This window comes from Anarhichas minor, unplaced genomic scaffold, assembly GCF_050575085.1.
Source record: "Anarhichas minor isolate MPS153535 unplaced genomic scaffold, ASM5057508v1 ptg000023l, whole genome shotgun sequence".
NCBI lineage: Eukaryota > Metazoa > Chordata > Actinopteri > Perciformes > Anarhichadidae > Anarhichas > Anarhichas minor.
The window spans coordinates 3,388,456-3,409,021 of NW_027466469.1; the positions used below are offsets into that span (position 1 = coordinate 3,388,456).

Sequence of the window (20,566 nt, forward strand, 5' to 3'; positions counted from 1 at the left end):
GTCAAGCACAAAGTGCTACCAGAAAGCTGAGATTTGCCAATTGCCATTTCACTGAATCAATCTTGATATAGAAGACTTATAGGACTTTAAGGCAGTTGTGATCATTCTGGCCAATATCGGCCAAACATTTGATTATATTCATAAATCAATACAAGGATATTTGGTATTCATAGAATACATTTTTATGCTACTCAATATTTTCACAAAAATACAATTTAATTTTCTTTGAAAAAATATTCAGAAAAATAAATGGAAATGTCCGTACAATATTACCTTGAGGATAATTAAAACACTTTGCACAGACACATATCTATTACATTTCAAAATATTATGTCTGATAATAACTTTTGACCAATGTGGTCATCTCAGTTTGTCTGGTAGTAGCTCCAGTCTGTCGGTGTCTACCACGGCCTCCAGGGGGCGCTGCTGACTGGACTCTTGTCTCTGGTGATGCTGGTCTGGACTGTGGAGCTCAGAGGAGAGAAGTCAGCCTCTCTCAGGTTCTGATCAGAGGAAGACTGCAGCTTGCTGAAGTGGTTCAGCAGTCTCTTCTGGGACTGGGTCTTCACCTGCTCCTTGGACAGGAAGTGTGTCACCTCTTGGACACATCTGGAGTAGCCCTGACCAACAGCTGCCGAGTCCACAGCCGGATGCTGCTGCCGCTGCCGCAGTCGTCCCAGGACACAAACTGTCATCTCCAGGATGTCTGCTTTCTCCAGCTTGGAGTCTGGCTGCTGTTTGAGGAACTCTGGACCCAGGAGAGACTTGAGCTGCTCAATGCTGCTGTTGATTCGCTCTCTGCGTAACTTCTCCACCAGAGGCTTTCTGAGCTGCAGAAAGAAGAACAAAGTCATTAATGAACTTATTCTGGAGGAAAGTGTTAGCATGAAGAAAGACAACGTCTCACTGACAACATTTAAATCTTCTTGAATCTTCAATTTACCTTGTGGGTCAGAGTGAGATGCTCCTGAGAATTGGTCATTGCTGCAGTGATTGTAGGTGCCATGTCTGGATCTCTGTGCTGTAGAGGTCTCTGCAGAGAGAATCTGATGTCTGCTGGCTTCATCCCTCCTATTTATAGTCCCACATCTCCATATGAATGTGTGGGTCTTGGTCGAGTTGGAGTTTCTCACAGTCTCAGCCAATCAGCGAGCTTGGTGAGACAATGAGGGATGCAGCACACTTATTGCTGTTAATGCCTGAGGGACAATGTTAGATCTCAGGGGAACAGGGGGAGGACTGGGGGGGGGGGGGGGGGGGGGGGGGGGGGTAATGGAGAGAGACTCTGTGTGAATCTGGGAAAGTGGTGACCCTGCAGAGAGAGCAGATCTGCTGCCTGATGCTGGATTAATGACTTTTTACTGAGCACACGCTCATCATCACGAGGGGAAAAACACCTTAATACCTATTGTTGCATTTTGGGCTATTAAATCAAGTCTCAGTCCTTGATAAGTTGTTATGTGAATCTGAGTGATATCACCATGAAACTTTGGCCGTTGATTATAACTTTAAGACAATTATTTTTTCTATTACAAATTTACAAATTCATGTGTAAGACTCAATGGTTGTCATAGATGGACTTTTGGATATGGCCGTGTTATTAGAATACAATATTATATAAATCAGACCATTGATGATGTATGAACAAAGCCCCTCTGCACAATTAATATAGATAGGAGTGAAAACTGGAAAGTTTGGTGTAAGTGCACTGAAGTGGAGATTTCTGGATGTTTTCTAAAATGACATATATTTTAAAGACACTACATGGTTAAAAAAAAGGAACCAGATATCACCATGAAACTTCCCCAGTTGATTACTTACATTAAGACAATTATTATTTTGAATGTTTTCTTTCCCCTAGTCTGGGGAAAATAAGACGCAATGGAAGGAACGTTATGGAAGCAAAATAGCCCAAAATCTCAAATTGAAAAGTGAATTAAAAACACTGTTTTTGCCTGCAGGTGTCTCCCCTTAAAGCGGACATATCACATTATTCTGAACATTACATTACATTACAGTCATTTAGCAGACGCCTTTATCCAAAGCGACTTACAATTCACATTTCTACACCGTAGGCACAGCTACGGGAGCAATTTTGGGGTTAAGTGTCTTGCTCAAGGACACATCTATATGCGACTAGCGGAGTCGGAGCCGGGGATCGAACCGGCGATCCTCTGATTGAAGGACGGCCCTGAACAGGCACCTCAATGTTTTTAAGCAAACACAACAATCTTGCAAGTAATAATAAATGTGATTCGTTCATACATTGTGCTCAGTTTGTAATACAGTAAAGTCAAGCTCATTCAGCCGAAAAAGTTGTGCCTTCTGTGTTGTTCCAGTGAGTGAAGACTTGGTGAGTTTCTCACACTGGGAGCTGTGATCAGTGCACCACAGAAGCCGTTTGAATGGCTCAGGTGGCGGCTGGCGGCCCTCCGCTGAGAAAAGGGCACAACTTGGCGCCACAAACCATCTGGAAGAAAACAATGTTTTAATGTCCAAAACAGTGAAGGGGGGCTTGAATGGAAATAAGGTTACAGGTAATTGATGAAAAGAAATACCAAATTCACTTTTTATTTATTTCTAAAACAAGAATTCCCTCTCTTTTTTATCTGTATAGTCAATTTATTAAAAGGTTTCCTAGAACGCATGGAAATTAGACAAAGGTACATGTATGTCCAAACATGAAGCACGTCTTTATAACCCCTGTTGTAAGGGCGACATCGCCGTGCCAGTTTGGCATCCATCAATAGAAAAAGAGGCTTACATTGAAATAATGACCTTTTAAACAGAGGGGAAATTAAGTTGGCAAAAGTTATCGAGTAGGGACCAAAAAGAGAGAGAGAGAGACGGGCCGGGAAAGAAATACAGGAGAGGGGAAAAACAGGAGAATAAGGAGAGAAAAAGTGTGCCAACTCCCCTCGGAGAATAGCCAGGTGCTGGTGGGGTTGAGGATGCTAATCACACTGAACTGTGACTCTGCTCGCACCGCTTTCCCACACTCAGTCCATTGACAGAGCTCCTGCTCAACAATAGACATGTGCCTTGTTAAATGCTAATTCATCCCCACACAAGTAGCTCCCAGCTCTCCCCCGAGGGGAACGTTTGTTGTTTAGACACTCCTCAATTAGGAGACGAGAGCAGGACAAATAAACACAAATATTTTGACTGGGAATGTAGCCAGTGCATGTAATGTAATGTAACAACCTGCCAGATGTATTTAGGTGCAGATTTCATAATTACGTAAGAGCTTTAAACTGCATATTTTTGAATAAGAAGTATCAACACTTTTAATAACTGGTTTCAAACACATTGTGGTGTAATTGTAAGCAGCTAAAAGGACATTTTGAAGTGTTCATTAAGGTACAGTATTCATCGACAATCATAACATCTACTACAAGGACAGAGGTTATATAATTATAACTATTTTCATACAGCATTATAATCCATTATCTGTTTATACACAAGCCTCAAACGATGGGGGCTTGAGGAAGAGTTATAGCTGGTGACAAATCTATTAGTAAACACTCATATCTGCTGTTTCATGTCACTTATTACATTTCTATATACTGGAATGCTGAATAAGGAGGGTTAAGGTAAGGCTGTGTATCTTTGGTTTAAAACGTGTTTCAAATTTTTAAAATGAGACTTCAAAAAAAAAAGTTAATAATTAGATTTAAAAAAAAACACATTTGATAATTCAGCAACATTTCATTTGAATCAAAATCTTATTGAAGTTCTTTCAGCAAACAACAACCAAAACTAAACATTTTCCAAGTGGGTTATTTTACTATGAATATTTAAACATATAATCTCAGTATACTATGAAGTCTAGTGAGTAAAAAAACATAAACTTTTGAAATTGAGTAGAGAAGAAGTCCTGCCCCGCTCACAGACGTCTATGTCTGTCTCTTTTGTCCTACTGCGGCTCTGTGAGTGAGTTTTCCCTGCTTTCCCACACTCGGTCCATTCAGCGCTCCCGAGAACAAAAGAAGTGTGTCTGGTTGCACATCACATTAATTATGGAGTCAGTTTACGAGTTTTGTCTCACTGCCTCAAAATGGAAATTCCTGTCATCCTGACTCGTCATTACCAGGCTTTTGTAAAATGTCTACCAGGAATGCAGACATGCTAAGGATTAATGAACATTCAACCCCCCCCCCCCTCCTTTACATTCAAATTGTTCCTCTGCATTCCAGGCTGTTTATGTTGACGTGATGGATAAAAGGGTGTCTACTCCTGAATCAATCAGGTGCTTGTTATGCTGCAATGAGACTATGAATTTGAAGTTAGAGCTGCAATTAAAATATATTTAAAACATGATGAAACCATCTTCATCCAGCTGTTGACAAAATTTGAGTTTGAAAACTATAAAATAAAAAGGTGCCATTTGCATCCAAGAGAGTATCACTTTAAGTTTAGTATGACTACCGCCTCAACTGCAGAGTCTGCAACATTATTCTTTTTTTTTTTTTTTCTATCCATATTGGAGTTTACTGCTTGTTTCCTAATTTTATTCAATTTGTATCCGTCTTTGACAACTTTGAAAAATAAATCTGATGTATCATTAATATGATGATCCAAGCTAGAGGAATATTTTTTATGTATTAGTTAATGTTAAGTTTAATAAAGTTGCTTCATATAAAACAAATAAATCTACTTTCAGTTGTAGATAAAGAGAAAATGTAACATCATTTCATTATCACTCTCTAATGTGTGTGATGGGATGATGAGCGTGTGCTCAGTCAAAGTCATTGATCCAGCATCAGGCAGCAGATCTGCTCTCTCTACAGGGTCACCACTTTCCCAGATTCACACAGAGCTCTGAGAGTCTCTGTCCACCCCCCCCCCCCCCCCCCCCCCCCCCCCCCCCCCCCCCCCCCCCCCCCCCCCCCCCCCCCCCACACCCCCACCCCCGTCCTCCACCTGTTCCCCTGAGATCTAACCATTGTCCACCAGGCAATAAAACCATTCAGCATGCTGCATCCCTCATTGTCTCACCAAGCTCTCTGATTGGCTGAGACTGTGAGAAACTCCAACTCGACCAAGACCCACACATTCATATGGAGATGTGGGACTATAAATAGGAGGGTTGAAGCCAGCAGACATCAGATCAGCACAGAGATCCAGACATGGCACCTACAATCACTGCAGCAATGACCAATTCTCAGGAGCATCTCACTCTGACCCACAAGGTAAATTGAAGATTCAAGAAGATTTAAATGTTGTCAGTGAGACGTTGTCTTTCTTCATGCTAACACTTTCCTCCAGAATAAGTTCATTAATGACTTTGTTCTTCTTTCTGCAGCTCAGAAAGCCTCTGGTGGAGAAGTTACGCAGAGAGCGAATCAACAGCAGCATTGAGCAGCTCAAGTCTCTCCTGGGTCCAGAGTTCCTCAAACAGCAGCCAGACTCCAAGCTGGAGAAAGCAGACATCCTGGAGATGACAGTTTGTGTCCTGGGACGACTGCGGCAGTGGCAGCAGCAGCATCCGGCTGTGGACTCGGCAGCTGTTGGTCAGGGCTACTCCAGATGTGTCCAAGAGATGACACACTTCCTGTCCAAGGAGCAGGTGAAGACCCAGTCCCAGAAGAGACTGCTGAACCACTTCAGCAAGCTGCAGTCTTCCTCTGATCAGAACCTGAGAGAGGCTGACTTCTCTCCTCTGAGCTCCACAGTCCAGACCAGCATCACCAGAGACAAGAGTCCAGTCAGCAGCGCCCCCTGGAGGCCGTGGTAGACACCCAAGGACTTGTACAAAAGTGAGGCTCACTCTGTGCTGTTGGACTTTTAACCTCGTCCTAACTCTTGTGGTAGTCTCATTTGGAAGAGTTATTGTATGTTACTGCAATGTTTAACTTGTATGACCTTTTGTAAAGGTCACATTCTGTGGTTCTGTGATATTTGCAGGTTGGCTACTACTTTGTTTTTCAAAGGTCGTCACTTATTCCAGCTGTTGCTCTGTGGAGTAAACTTTTTTGTTCCCAATGGGAATGCCTTTATGTTGTCAGTAACACCGACAATGATGTATGTACTTCTCCTCCATTTAGGAGGCACAGTTAATCATGTTGGACATGTTTCAGACTTATATGTGATGTTCACATATTCTGTTTATTGAAATGTACTTTCTGGTATATCTTTAAACATCTCAACTGTCTGCATTTCTAGCAGACATATTTTGTATTTTCATGAAGACAAATGTGCTGCTTTATAACTCTGTGAGTGACAGCACACATACCTTCAATGAAGGGCTTGTTGTCTCAACGTGAATGTATCTCTTCATGCCAAGTGATGCGCAATAAAACAATCAGAAAAACAAACAAACGAAAAAAAAAGTTGTTTTCTCTTTTTTTATCACAAACTTATTTAAATTACTGAACACAAGGAACCACACCTTAATCTGCTGCATATTTTCAAATGGATTTTAAAACAGAAGATAACATGGAGAGCATGTAAAAACAGCTGACAAACTGTTCACCTGGTCAGTGATTAGAGGGGTTTGGTCTTTGTGACGCAGTAATTCCCCATCTTGAAGACATGTCACAAACGTATGATGAACAATGAGCCAGCCTTCAGCCTTCCTCCCTTCAGCTGTGAGCTCACGTCAACACACTGACGCAGTGACGCAGATCAAACACGTCTCTTTCCTGGTGGGAGGAACGCCGTTCCTCTAAAAGATACTAGAACTGGGACGAGTCAGTGTAGGTAACTGGGCTCAGATCTGGTGAATGCAAAGGCCAAGGTACATTATCATCATCATCACTCATCATTTACTGAACCTTCTTAGTCCTTACTGCAACCATAGGAATTAATTACGTTTATCCACCCTTATGTTCAGGTTTCCCCTTTTATGTTTTCCTTTAAGTAAATAATACCACAAAGTAAAAGTACTCTGTAAGTCAAAAGTCCTTCATTCAAAAGTCCTTCATTCAAAAGCTTACTTAAGCAAAAATACAGAAGTGCCAGCATGAAAATATATGGAAAGTATTAAAAGCAAAAGTCCTCATCATGCAGAATGATTATATCACATCATTATCATTATAATTGGTGATGCATTAATGTTAATGATGCAGCTGGTAAATGTGGAGCTCATCCTAAATACCTCATGCTGGGTGATTTATTCAGTAATAATAAATAATGTGTTAGTTGATTATATTTTGTGGTAATCATCAAAACCTGCAAAGGTAATAAAGCTGTTCGATAAATGTATCGGAGAGAAAAGTGCAATATTTGCCTCTGAGATATAGTGGAGTAGAAGTTCAGCAGAAAACGGAAATACTTAAGTAAAGTATTAAGGACAGTGCTTGAGTAAATGTAGTCGAACTGTCACGGAGCAACAAGTGCTGCTGTTCATGGTGTTTAAAAAACATTCGGTCCACTTCAGAACTGATAAACAAATAACCTTCAGAATGTAATTATCTGTGCAGAATACGACTGTATATCGATTATGTTCTCAATACTTTAATGAAGTTTTCCTCCAAGACTGATTTGAATGAGGTGACATGAAAAGACTTCAATTTCTTACATGTTTATTTTCTTAAAGTCTGCAAAAGCAACAAAACAAATTTCAATCCACTTTGGATGAATAAAATTAAAACAGGTGAATAAAACCAAAAACAATATGCATACATGGCATACACGAAACAATAACAAATCCCTTTTCATAAGAAAGGATGGTGTTTAAGGATAAGGTACATCATACCTTGAAACAAGGCAGTAAGGCACTGTACGCAATATAAGCCTATACAGTATTTTCTCAGGAACAATAGCTTCATATATCTCTGTTTGGCTTAAATATACTGCAGTTCATCTATATCGATTTTGAAGATTATTAAATTAAATCTTTTTAAAAACATCTTGGTCCTAACTAATTCCTCCATAGTTAAAAGACCCGATTTATCTTCCATGGTCTTGTTCCAACACAAACTACAACCACGAGAATAATAAATCCCACAAATAGCAGCACAGCATGTTTTAACAACTCTTCTTCTCTTCTTCTTCACCTCTGAATCCATGTTTCCGTCTTTCTTCCTCTGGCTTCTGTTGAAGCTAAAATTAAAACCACAAAGGTTCTGGAGATCTGCTCGTCGCACTGCAAGCAATGCATTTATCTACAGCCAACAGATCACCACACAGAGACGCAGCTGGCGTCACTGGAGTCTGTAGTTCACAAATCAATGAACTGCAACAGTTTTTAAGTCCATTCCTCGTTGTCTTTAAAAGCACAGTGGAGCCAAGTCCTCCTCCTCATCGGGAAACAGACGCAGGATGTCCCTTGAATATTTGGAGTAGCCGTTGTGTGACAGCAGGGCTTTCTTCAAGGTGAGCAGGGACTTTGTTTTCTCCAGGATGTCTGCAACGGGGATCCCGTTCTGCAGGTGTTCTCCAATCAGAGCCTTCAGCTTCTCCACGCCGCTGCTGCATTTCCTCTCCAGCATGTGGAGTTTACACCTGAGAGAAACAAAGTCATTTAGTTTAGTAAAGAGAACTTAATAAAATTAACTGCTCTGAACACATTCATTTAAAGTTATGAGTTTGAAGAAATGCAGCGTTGGCTTACCTAAAGAGCTGCTCCTTCACGCTATCTTGGAGAGCGAGGTCTGCGTAGAGAGCCATGTCAAGGTTTTGCTTCTCGGTGGTGGGAACTTCTGGTGTTGCTTGAGGAAGTTCGGAGGAAGTCTCTGTTGACATCGGCGCCTGCTGCTCTGCATTTATGCCGTTCAATGCTGCGCTCCCTCTGCTTTTCCAGCCAATCGGGGGGCTCCTAGCTCAGGACAATAGAGTGAATTTAATGCCTGTCACACAGAACAGGTGGGATGCTTTATCTTTATGCCATACATCAGCGAGGTCAGTGGGAAAATGTGTTTCCTGAGGTAGACACGGGAAAATTTAGTTTTTGTGATGCGTAGGCCCGGACGCCGATTATGATGAAGATTCTTTAATAACTATAATGTAGGGACGTGAAATGAAAATAAACTAAATAATGTATAAACTGAAACACACTCTCATGTCTCAACAGAAATCTGCAACATACGAAGATTGAAAAGTATTAAAAGTAGAACTGTTTATTTTACTGGACAGACATTTTTAAATGAATTTATAAAATTAATAAATAGAAAATGCATTACACCCCAATACAATATAACTAAAAACAATGTTTAAAACAAGATCTAAAAGCTGCACAAATGTTTGAAAATGATATGTTCTGGCTGCTTGTGTTACAGCTAAAGCAGATGGTTTGTGTGTGAAGTGGCTTTCTGCCTGAGAACCGTCCCGAGGCTTTGTGGGAGCAGACACACTTCTATTGTGCCTGCAGCTGAGCAGCCTGCATTCAGAAGTGTGGGAAGCCGTGTGTCGCCGTGGCTCCAAGCTCCAGAGAGAGAGGAGGGCGTGTGACCGGGGCACGTTCAGCCCCGCGCTGGGAGCTGTGGGAGCTCAGAGGAGGGGAGCTGGGAAACCTGAGCCCCCTGTTACACACACACAGAGACAGATGGAGAGGAGATAAGCAGGGTAAAGGTAAACCCACCTCAACATGATTATAGCTTCCAGTTGTCTCAGTGTGCTCACAGACACATAATAAATGCAAGGCATTTGTTATAGACAAGAAAACAAATCAAAAATATTAAGAAAAGGTAAAAACATGCCATGTCAGAGATTATATTGTAAGAATGCTCCGGATTCTGAGAACCGTTTATTGCCAAGTACGTTACACATACAAGGAATTTGACTTGGTGACCGGTGCATCGCAATAAACAATCAACAATATTGGTTTTCTTCTGCTTAGAAAAACAATAAACTTATAAAAAACAACTTAATAGGATGATAGTTAATCTATAGGTTCTATAGGAATTGCAAAGAAATGAACTCAAATATTTCAATTTTGCGTGAGTTTTTTTTGTCTTGTATTTATGATTCTGTCAGCCAATCAAATTGCACGTTTCTGATAGCTTCATGAGTTGACCTGTACCACCTGAATGTACCATCAACTCTAAGTGTAACCAACATAAAATACATCCTTCAGTGATGTAGTTTAAGTCTGCAGGCTGAGCACAGATATATTAATCAAATATATTGTGGCATTAAGTTACCTTTTAGAATAAAGAGAACATTTGGAATAAAGTATATGGATATATGTGTATGTGTGCGCGTGTGTATGTGTATGTGTGCGTGTGTGTGTGTGTATGTGTGCGTGCGTGTGTGTGTATGTGTGTGAGTGTATGTGTGCGTGTGTGTGAGTGTATGTGTGCGTGTGCGTATGTGTATGTGTGCGTGCGTGTCTGTGAGACTTTCATTGACCTCTCTCTCTCTCTCTCTCTCTTTTGTATAGAAGAAGAAAACTCATGGATGAAACTCCATGAGTTTTGGATTGATGCTGGTCGATTAAGGAGCTAATGCAATGGTTAATGCTAATTCTCATTGAGATGGTGAACTGGAAATACAAATTGTATTTGTAATGTAACCTGCGTCTTATCTAAATAACTCAATTACAATATATTATACATGTATTATTTGTAACTCATTTTATTTCATGTCCTATAGTTTTATGTAAATAAGACAAAAATGTTGATCAGATGTCAAAAACAGTTACCTGTCTCTGTTGTATAATTTTACCCTTAACAAGTAAAGGGGTGGATTGGGTGGGTGGGGGGGGGGGGGGGTCTTATAATAAGGAATGTATTGCATCAGCAACATACAGACTGAAGAGTGAAACTATAACTTATTTTAAAATGGGGAACAGAGCTGAGATAATGTATTGTAAGTTATTAAATATGATTAAAGGCTATGGGAAAAAAACATCACAAGAACTCAAGATTTTCAGCTGGCAGTGTTTGTTTATTCAACAAGGCGCAATGAGCCACAGAAAGTATGACAAGTCCAACTAAAGGTGATGATACATCACAACAACGTGTAGATTTCTACAAGACACACTGTACTCAGAGAGAGTAAAGGAACGACTGCCTTTATAAAAGACAAACATTTGAGAAGAGACTACAAACGCCTCATTGATATTATTTTCAAACAAAAACAATAATTTGCTCTGAATAAATAAAAGCAAAACAGACCTTAAAACAGATCAAAATGTTACTACCACAGTGTGATGAATGCAGGTTAATAACTGCTAAATACATTCATGTTCATTAAAGAAAACATTACAGCCACTGGAAAATTGTGACAGTGTGATATTAAGTGAATCTTTTAGAAAAAAAAGAATAAACAATTTGATCTAACAACAGATCGGTTTTGAGTAATCAATGAGTGATTAAATTCAGTTATAACAAAACAACTAAAGTTTCTGATCAAAATGATCCATAACAATCAAAAGATAACAAATGTATCCATAGCTTATACTACTCCACCAATACATGAAGTACAGTGATGTATAACAATAATTGCTAACGCAATCAGATTTGGGTTCATGCAACATGCATGACAAGATGTTCTCTTTCTTCACTTGAAAGATAAAGTTGCTGTCATTTCCTCAGGAAATGTCATCTTCCACAAAGGGAAACATGAACTTAATGCAACCTTCTGTACAAACAGAAGAACAATTCATAACATTTAAGAATTCAGAAGAATTCACTTCCAGTAATCTTTGACCAATGTGGTCATCTCAGTTTGTCTGGTAGTAGCTCCAGTCGGCAGGTGTCTACCACGGCCTCCAGGGGGCGCTGCTGACTGGACTCTTGTCTCTGGTGATGCTGGTCTGGACTGTGGAGCTCAGAGGAGAGAAGTCAGCCTCTCTCAGGTTCTGATCAGAGGAAGACTGCAGCTTGCTGAAGTGGTTCAGCAGTCTCTTCTGGGACTGGGTCTTCACCTGCTCCTTGGACAGGAAGTGTGTCACCTCTTGGACACATCTGGAGTAGCCCTGACCAACAGCTGCCGAGTCCACAGCCGGATGCTGCTGCCGCTGCCGCAGTCGTCCCAGGACACAAACTGTCATCTCCAGGATGTCTGCTTTCTCCAGCTTGGAGTCTGGCTGCTGTTTGAGGAACTCTGGACCCAGGAGAGACTTGAGCTGCTCAATGCTGCTGTTGATTCGCTCTCTGCGTAACTTCTCCACCAGAGGCTTTCTGAGCTGCAGAAAGAAGAACAAAGTCATTAATGAACTTATTCTGGAGGAAAGTGTTAGCATGAAGAAAGACAACGTCTCACTGACAACATTTAAATCTTCTTGAATCTTCAATTTACCTTGTGGGTCAGAGTGAGATGCTCCTGAGAAGTGGTCATTGCTGCAGTGATTGTAGGTGCCATGTCTGGATCTCTGTGCTGATCTGATGTCTGCTGGCTTCATCCCTCCTATTTATAGTCCCACATCTCCATATGAATGTGTGGGTCTTGGTCGAGTTGGAGTTTCCCACAGTCTCAGCCAATCAGAGAGCTTGGTGAGACAATGAGGGATGTGGAGCAGCATGTTCGCTGTTAATGCCTGGGGGACAATAGTTAGATCTCAGGGGAACAGATGGACGACGGGGGGGGGGGGATGATGGAGAGAGAGCTCCGTGTGAATCTGGGAAAGTGGTGACCCTGTAGAGAGAGCAGATCTGCTGCCTGATGCTGGATCAATGACTTTGACTGAGCACACGCTCATCATCCCATCACACACGTCGAGGATCGATAATGAACATATGTTACATTCCAATTTTTCTTAAAATGAACGTGTATGTATTTATGTTTTGTACAAAGCAAATTGATCAAACGTAATACTATCTCATCCGTAAAGACATCCTCTTGCTTGGTTTCTTTTTTAACTGTCTGTTAATGTTGCAGAATCTTGGTGGTGGTCATACACTGGAGCATCAAATACATTTTGATTGCAGACTATTATGCAGCATAACAATGAAGTTGAATATTTAATTTTTCCAATATTGATTTGAGTAAGAACTTAAAATGTAGTAGGTCAAATCCTAATTGACAAATTAGTTAGATATTTCACTTTTAAAAACTTTTTCATAAAACTCTCTTTCATCAAAAATGCACCATTTTATAAACAATGATGTTAGAAAGCAGTTTGATGCGCTAAACTCAACAGAGTGATCGTGCAGCAGTCTTTTGACACGTGCCTTGAAGTCAGTGTGAGTAACAAGTTGAGCTCAGTTTCCCACACCGACTCCCTGTATGGTCCGGTCAATGAACCACAAAGGCACTTCTGTGACAGATGCTGGCTGTGTGTTGTTATAGAAACGGAGCCTGACATCACCGACCATCTGGAGGGAAAGGACACCATTGGCTGATTCTAACAGTGTGAACATTTTGTTGAAGAAACTGTCCTAAAGTATCACTAAAACTTAATCATGTCATATTTTCAGTTTTCAATCATAGCCAGACATTGAGAATCTCAGGTCATTATCATGCCACATTACTGACCATTAACTGGATCAAAACTCCAAAACTCCAACTCTACTCATGAATGGGAGGTTTCGGGGGGGGGGGGGGGGGGGGGGGGGGGGGCAGCTGTTTCCTGAAGTGTGCCAAATCCCTCAGGAGAATGACTTGGCTGCTGGTGGGAGGGATGTCATTCACACTCGACTCAACCCCACACAGTTCTCCCACACTAGAAAGAAATTGGCATGTGCCCCTATCCTAATGGACCTTGAGGGTCTTTTACACAAGTATGATAGAGGGTTTGGCCCCCTCCAAAAAATAATTACCCATTATAGTGAAACGTAAATGAAAGCTAATTAAATAAATTGTCTTTTGCACATCTAATTAATTAATATTGTAAAATGCTACAATCTCATATGGGTGTACTGGGTCGGGGTCTGAACTATATGGTCTGAACATGAAGGTGGAACGTCTTGTCTGAGTCTGTTCACAATTAATGTGACTGGAAGTGTATACAGGACGGATGATGCTAGAACCTATCCGGCAAATTGAAGCTTGCTTACGCTAGAAGATGGACTTCAACACTTTTTGTGACTAATGGTAGTAGGGAGGCTCGATAGTAGAGCACTTGAGGAAATATTAAAGGACAAGGCAAATGTAACATGTGAAGAGATCCAGCCTCAACGGCAGCGAAGCTGTCGCCTCAACGGCTAACGGCTGCTCAGGTGTAGCAGTAAGCCTGGCTCCTCCATCTTTAAAAGACTGGATCCTCTGCTCTCTGTTGGGACTCCTACCACCCATACTGGTGGTTTTTGGACTAACAAACCAAAGCAAGTACTGTTACATTACCCTGTCCATTTAGTTAACGTTACACAAAAGGCGGAGAAACGGAGATGGATTTGCATTTCAAAACCATTCCAACTCCAACCATCAACTGTAATGGATTTAAAATAATTAAACATGGCTAACATGAACGAGGGTAAAAGAATCAACACCAAAAGATGGTCTTTAAAACGTTTGTGACCAAAAGACAGTGCAGCATCCGAGGAAATATCTGAGGTCGAGGCAAATGACAATATGTGACAATACATTAAGGTCCTTGAGAGTATGAATGTTTGTAGTTGTAATTGGTTTAGTGAAAAAAAAATGGCAAATTGTAATAGTATGGCAACAGAAACAAATGTACAAACTCAAAACTGATCAAATGAATATACACTTTATGACATTACAAAAACAAAGTACACTGATTCTTTGGAGTTTGTCTCAGCTGTCTCCGATGAAAAGACATCTCAATTCTTTTACACAAGTAACAGTAATTAAATATGACTACTTGAACCAATCTCCCAAATGCACCATCACGGTGTTTCTTTTGTGAGCCATTCATTCCACTCAATTACTGCAAGGTGGTCAGAAAGCAAATTCTCAGTGCGATTTCCCCTCAGCCTCCAGATCTGCTCCTTGTAGGATCCCCAGGCCTCAATATGCTGGGTATGGGCTCCAGTGTTAGGATCTACATACCACCTGCTGTGGTTGACAGAGTGATGGTTGTGCCCTAGTGCAGGGTGTCCGCGATAGGCACGCCATTAGTCACTGATAAATGATGATCCAAGCCTCACATGATGTGCAATCAAGGGGACGAGTTGTCTTCGAGATCTTCTCTCCACAAGACGTAGAATAGGCTTTCCTAGATCTTCGCCCTTGATGATGCCTCACACTTAACATCCCAAAGACCCACTTCTTTCTTTTCCACCCACCAGCCATTCCTCCTCTCCCATACAGATACAAAATAAAGTCGTGAATAGATACTTTATATTGACAATAACTATATTTCACAATTATTTAAAGTTGTTATTATAACACATCTTTCTTTTGTGCCGGAAATGGCACTCATTGATCACAACAAACTCCTTTCTTCCACCAATCTGCTGGCCTGTACGCCTTCTCAACCTTCCCACTGCTGTGACACAGATCATTTTATAGTAGTATCTGAACTTGCTGCCATGCTGTCATCCATCATGTCAATCTGCTGTAATCGTAGACCCTGAGAAAATCTTCAAAGGCAAATGTAAAAAAATAAATTAAAAAAATGTTTATGTGTCTCTAAAATCATTGACAAAACATTATTTTGCATGTTTTATGCAAATTATAAAGAGAACTGCAATGTCGTGAGCCAATTTAAATTACTTAGTTTAATTAAAACGAGTAGCCATAATATTACAATTTGGCAGTTTTTAACTAAACCAATTACTAAAAGTCATACTCTAAAGGACCTTAATGTATTGTCACATATTGTCAAAATATGAAAAATAAAGGCTGAAAGATGGCAACTGTTGTGGCACCTCTCCCAAACAGTGGTGACTGCCACAAACGGTTGTGGCGGCTGAGCTTGCAACAGGAAGTGCCACTGCTAGCTGCCACAATTTGACAGCTTAATAAAGCACCAAAATCTTGAATCAGGGTTAAAAGCTGAACACTTAGTCGTGTATTGATACCGTTAATCCATAGCACCAACTGTTAAATACGAGGTGTGCACAATGTAAAGCTTTGAAATAATGCAGTCTTTAGCCTTGCAATAAATAATGAAACATATTTTAATATTAGAAGCTGGTTATTCAAATACATTTTTGTTTAATAGGCTGTAAGATGTTCATCTTGTCCAATAACGTAGACTTTTTAAAAGGCGTTTCTGTTTTTGTTTGTTTTCCGGTGGTTCCTTTGAACAAAACCCTCTGAAATGAAGGAATATAGGTGCATTTGTATTTTCCTTGACAGGCGCTGATATTTGCATCATGGATGTAAAGGAATGGCTGTCAAAATGACCCTTACATTTACCATGTACTATAGACTGCATATCTGTCACGGGGTATGGTGGACTCAAATGCAGTCAAGACCAGAAGTAGAGTGAAGCAGGTATTTAATTAATAACAAAATCAGAACAGGAAACTTACAGGAACACAACAGGGAATCCACGGACGAGACAAGAGACGAGGGGGGAAATCCAGCAGGACGAGGCAGGGCAGGCAGACGGGGGCACAGGACGAGCCAAACGGGCGGGTAGACATGGCAATGATCTGGCAAGGAGTGACTGAGAGGCAGGGGTTTAAATAGTGGCTGGATAGAGGCAGGTGAGGGGAGCTGTGCTGATGAGGAGGGAGGCTGACAGGTGCACTGAATGAGCTGATAGGTGAGTGAGGTGAGTGAGAAATAAAGAGACAGGAGAGAAGGGGCAGAGGTGTGACAATATCATCCTATCACCTATATTCTTTTCTTTTATTTGTCTGAAATCACAGTACACTATGTGGTAATGTGCCAACCATTTGTGTCGTTTATTTTCTACATTCTGAATTATTATACCTACAGTACATTGTAAACCTTGTACAACACACGTTTCTGTATTTAGTAAATAAATAAAACAAACTTGGATTTGAAAAAAGGGGAGAAGGACAAAAAGAGAGAGAGAGAGAGAGAGCATGACGACAGCTCAGCACAGCTGAGAGAGAGAGAGTGAGAGAGAGAGAGAGAGAGAGAGAGAGAGAGATCATGTGTGATGTGGGAGTGACTGGGAGCTTCAGGTTCATATAAGCTGACCATGGATGGAGGGATAACAAACAGAACTGCTCCAGTGTTGCTTTTGTCCAGCCTTTCCTGGCAGTGGGAGATGATGAGAGTGGAGGGCACCAAATAAAGTGCAACTGCAGGGACGCTCAGAACTGACACACACAAAAAAATCATCCAGGTAACTCTTCCACCCCCATGTGTGAATGTAATGTGTGTATTATATACATGTAAGTGGCAAATATATTGTAGATTAAATGTTGATGCTGTCCATCATAGTATACATCTCTGCCTGCTGCAACTTCAGGTCCTTCTGCAGAGCGATGAGGCTGGTTGAGGGAAACTGTGGTTTCAGCTTTTTTTTTCCTAATGTAATTTCTACTCCTGTCATTTATTCTAGCCGTCCATTCTTCTTCTCCAGGACTGGCTGTGAGGATGGAGAAAGCTGCACTGCTGCTGTTTTGTTGCCTGGTCATGTCTCTATCGGGCTCCCCGCTCTACCCGTCCATTAGGTAAGTCCTGGAAGATTTACTGAAATTCTTTCCATTGCTGATTTTCTTTTTTTGTGTTCGTGTTTGGTGGGGTGTTGTTTTTTTGTTGTTGAACTTATTCAAATCTTTTTATGACTGGTTGTATACTGAGAAGTGTTTGAAGATTACTACTCTGGATAAAACATGTTTTTGAATGGAATTGGGACAGATTGCATCAGAATACACTCCTCTGTATGATTAAACGTCACTGAGCTCCAAAGGACAGGTTATGCGGTTGGAAAGCTTCAGCGAGTGAAATGGGAAACATTTTAACATTTAAAAGCCGATAACGAAGATGTGCAACAAGATACACAACGTGACACTGATTTGAGCTCGGGGGGGGGGGGGGTGATGGACAATGACTTGACCACAGTGTCAGGGCTTTTAAGATGTGACCATTTCCATGCACAAAGCGCATGATGTTTTACCTTTCACTTGGTTGCTTTGCATGTCATAGCTGTGCCCTCTGCGTTTTGTCATGCTAAATAGGGTCAAGATGTCTGGCTTAGTCACCACGTTACATTTGCACAGCACTCTAATCTCATGTGCCCTGTGCCCGAAGCAGCAGAGTACATCATTTTACAAGAGCTACAGCATTTTGCCGTAAGATTGGGGATATTTTTCTCAGTCTAAAATCCATCTTCATCATAAAAAACTTTGAATGCATTTATGGTACATCTTTGAATAGAACGTTCCATAATTGTTTAGTTAACGTGGATATTTATCAGGTTCGGCCAGAGGGACACATCCATACTGATGACATCTTCTATGAAGAATCCAGCAGAGCAGCTGGAGGACGACACGAGTCCTCCCAGGGAGCGAGCAGAGTTACGGTCAGTGTGTTAATATGGGCTGAGTGGCCGATCTAAAATAGGGTTAAAATCGTCGCTTTACCCAAATAAAATTTTTTTTGAAACGAGAGTGATATCTATGCAAATAGATATGTTTTTTTGAAAGATGTCTGCCTCCATCCACAATACGATATAGGAGTCAATGGAATTACTCTTGTGGTGCTCACAGCAGTAGAAATGTATATTTTAAAGAATTCTACATCGGCGTGTCCTTTCAGAACAAGTGTGCTAGAGTAGCAACTATTTATCTGTTAGAAAGTAGTTCCAAAAAGTGAAATTTAAAATGTTGACAGCGAAGCGAGATGGAAGGATATCTCATAATCTGGGCAAATAAAACCAAAACTATCTGTACGGCTGGTGAATACATTTCATCCTGCTGACAATAAGACTAACAAACGATTTACACCTCTGTATATATATATGTGTATATATATATATATATATATATATATATATATTATATATACTGTATATATATATACACACATATATATATATATACATATTATGATTACATATTATGATTATATATTATGATTATACATTCATTACATTCTTGTTTTTCTTTCAGTTTATTCATTTGCAATACTGGCTAGCACAAATTCATATTACTTTACTTTATGTATTTTTTATGTTTATATTTGAACTTGCACTATTTAATGTCTTTGATTCTCATTTTGCATGATTATTATTTTTTTTATACGCTATTAACGAGCATTGTTGGAGGGAGCCTGAAATCCAAGGTATTCGTCGCCATCGGCGGCTTCTCTGCAATTGTTGTGCATGTCGATAATAAAGAAGAAATATTTTTTTTATTTTTTGTAATTTCGTTGAACTGGCCCTTTAAACTGGATAACAGTAAAATGGACTGACAGATACACTCCATACCTGTCTGGTTGTTGTTGTTGCTGCTGCTGCTTCATTGCACTGCCTTCAAGAATACTGTTGTGCAATAATTGTCCCCTCTCTGACTTTAGCTCCGGACGCCATGCTGATGCCATCTTTACAAACAGTTACAGGAAGGTCCTGGGCCAAATCTCTGCCAGGAAGTTCCTTCAGACAATCATGGGCAAACGGCTCGGGTAGGTGGAGCATGAGAGGAGAATCAAATCCGTCCAGAGCAACGCTGCGTTTGCCAACAGGAATAAACAGTGAAATATTAATTGCTGATGTGGTTTCCCCCCCCCCGCAGAGATAAAAGTGAGAGCTACATGAAACGTCAGTCAGACATCTACGAAGGGACTTATAAAGAAGATCTAACATCCATCCAGAGCAATCAGAGGTACAGAGGAGTGCAGGGGAACGTCATGAGGCCCAGGTGATAGAGCTTTATACTCTGGAGCTCTGAGCTCTGATGGAAGCATAATGACACGCTAGTCTGTCACTAACCTGACTCTCCTCTTCACAGACTGCTGAGTTGAGATTTGGTGGATCGGACAGATTGAAGGCTGCCAGTGCTTCTCGCCGACAGCACGCTGATGTATTCTCACACTTCCTCCAACCTGTTCTCTACAGATGAAAATAATGTTGTCACTTTTTCTTTTATTTGAAGAAAACCTAAAGCCCAGCTCATGACTGTGGAATAAATGGCACTGTGCACTCTTGCTTTAACAGAAATAAAAGGATGTAACATGTGTTTAAGGGGAGACGCGAAAGGTGATTATAGTTTTAAAAAAAAGATTATATTAATAAAATTAATTACCCAAATAGATATCATCATGGAACTTATCTGGTTGATTAGTTACTTTTTTTTTTACAATAAGACAACTATTTCATGTATTACAAGTTTTCTAAAATGGTATGTTTTAGTATGCAAATTAAGCATTATCTAACGCTAACTTGTGGTGAATTTAGGAGAAATCTACAGACGCAAATAGACAAAGTAGTAAAATAAACATATACATGCTTTCTTTCCACTAGTCTGGAAAAAAAGACATGTCATGAAAGCTAAATCGACCCAAATCTCAAAATTCTTAATAACACCTACTTTATAACATTATACATTTATGACTAAATAAGCAGCAATTGGGTGTTTAACACTCAAAAATATGTACCTGCTTCATCAGGACTGTGTGGGTGTGTTATTTAACACGATTCACAACAACAATTCACCAACAGTCTTCAGATTCTGAGTCAAATGTTGCTGAAAGCTAATTGGTGCAAAGAAGTACGTCACATCCCTTTTTCCAGCTCGGCCCCGCCCACTTCAAACCAGTAAAAATAGCACGAACAAAAAAATGTAATTAAATACAGGGATCACCGTCAAAGTGAAATAACTAAAACAGTTTGAACTAACGTAAAGTGTCAATA

The 20,566-nt window shown here is 40.4% G+C and overlaps 4 protein-coding genes and 1 pseudogene across 4 annotated transcripts; 2 read left to right on the top strand and 3 right to left on the bottom strand.

The window, feature by feature from the left end:
• Positions 1-401: 401 nt before the first annotated feature.
• On the bottom strand, positions 402-1,066 carry LOC142955361 (transcription factor HES-5-like). Its single transcript, XM_076096860.1, has 2 exons — positions 944-1,066; positions 402-830 (listed from the first exon to the last, which is right to left on the bottom strand). Exons 1-2 carry the CDS (start codon positions 1,064-1,066, stop codon positions 402-404), a joined length of 552 nt encoding a protein of 183 aa, XP_075952975.1.
• Positions 1,067-5,114: 4,048 nt separating this feature from the next.
• LOC142955360 (transcription factor HES-5-like) lies at positions 5,115-5,737 on the top strand. Its single transcript, XM_076096859.1, has 2 exons — positions 5,115-5,192; positions 5,306-5,737. Exons 1-2 carry the CDS (start codon positions 5,130-5,132, stop codon positions 5,735-5,737), a joined length of 495 nt encoding a protein of 164 aa, XP_075952974.1. The 5' UTR covers positions 5,115-5,129.
• Positions 5,738-8,213: 2,476 nt separating this feature from the next.
• On the bottom strand, positions 8,214-8,688 carry LOC142955251 (uncharacterized). Its single transcript, XM_076096719.1, has 2 exons — positions 8,558-8,688; positions 8,214-8,448 (listed from the first exon to the last, which is right to left on the bottom strand). The coding sequence occupies exons 1-2, from the start codon at positions 8,686-8,688 to the stop codon at positions 8,214-8,216; spliced, it is 366 nt and encodes a 121-aa protein (XP_075952834.1).
• Positions 8,689-11,644: 2,956 nt separating this feature from the next.
• Positions 11,645-12,289, bottom strand: LOC142955434 (transcription factor HES-5-like; annotated as a pseudogene).
• A 4,572-nt stretch (positions 12,290-16,861) lies between these two features.
• On the top strand, positions 16,862-19,578 carry ghrh (growth hormone releasing hormone). Its single transcript, XM_076096720.1, has 4 exons — positions 16,862-17,387; positions 18,134-18,238; positions 19,234-19,338; positions 19,449-19,578. The coding sequence occupies exons 1-4, from the start codon at positions 17,311-17,313 to the stop codon at positions 19,576-19,578; spliced, it is 417 nt and encodes a 138-aa protein (XP_075952835.1). The 5' UTR covers positions 16,862-17,310.
• The last annotated feature ends 988 nt before the right edge of the window (positions 19,579-20,566 follow it).

Coding starts and splice junctions, on each gene's coding strand:
- LOC142955361 (XM_076096860.1), bottom strand. CDS start 1,066: ATGAAGCCAGCAGACATCAGATTCTCTCTGCAGAGACCTCTACAGCAC. Junction 831..943: donor ATCTCACTCTGACCCACAAG/GTAAATTGAAGA, acceptor TTCTTTCTGCAG/CTCAGAAAGCCTCTGGTGGA.
- LOC142955360 (XM_076096859.1), top strand. CDS start 5,130: ATGGCACCTACAATCACTGCAGCAATGACCAATTCTCAGGAGCATCTC. Junction 5,193..5,305: donor ATCTCACTCTGACCCACAAG/GTAAATTGAAGA, acceptor TTCTTTCTGCAG/CTCAGAAAGCCTCTGGTGGA.
- LOC142955251 (XM_076096719.1), bottom strand. CDS start 8,688: ATGTCAACAGAGACTTCCTCCGAACTTCCTCAAGCAACACCAGAAGTT. Junction 8,449..8,557: donor GTGAAGGAGCAGCTCTTTAG/GTAAGCCAACGC, acceptor TGTTTCTCTCAG/GTGTAAACTCCACATGCTGG.
- ghrh (XM_076096720.1), top strand. CDS start 17,311: ATGGAGAAAGCTGCACTGCTGCTGTTTTGTTGCCTGGTCATGTCTCTA. Junction 18,239..19,233: donor AGGGAGCGAGCAGAGTTACG/GTCAGTGTGTTA, acceptor CTCTGACTTTAG/CTCCGGACGCCATGCTGATG. Junction 19,339..19,448: donor ATCATGGGCAAACGGCTCGG/GTAGGTGGAGCA, acceptor CCCCCCCCGCAG/AGATAAAAGTGAGAGCTACA.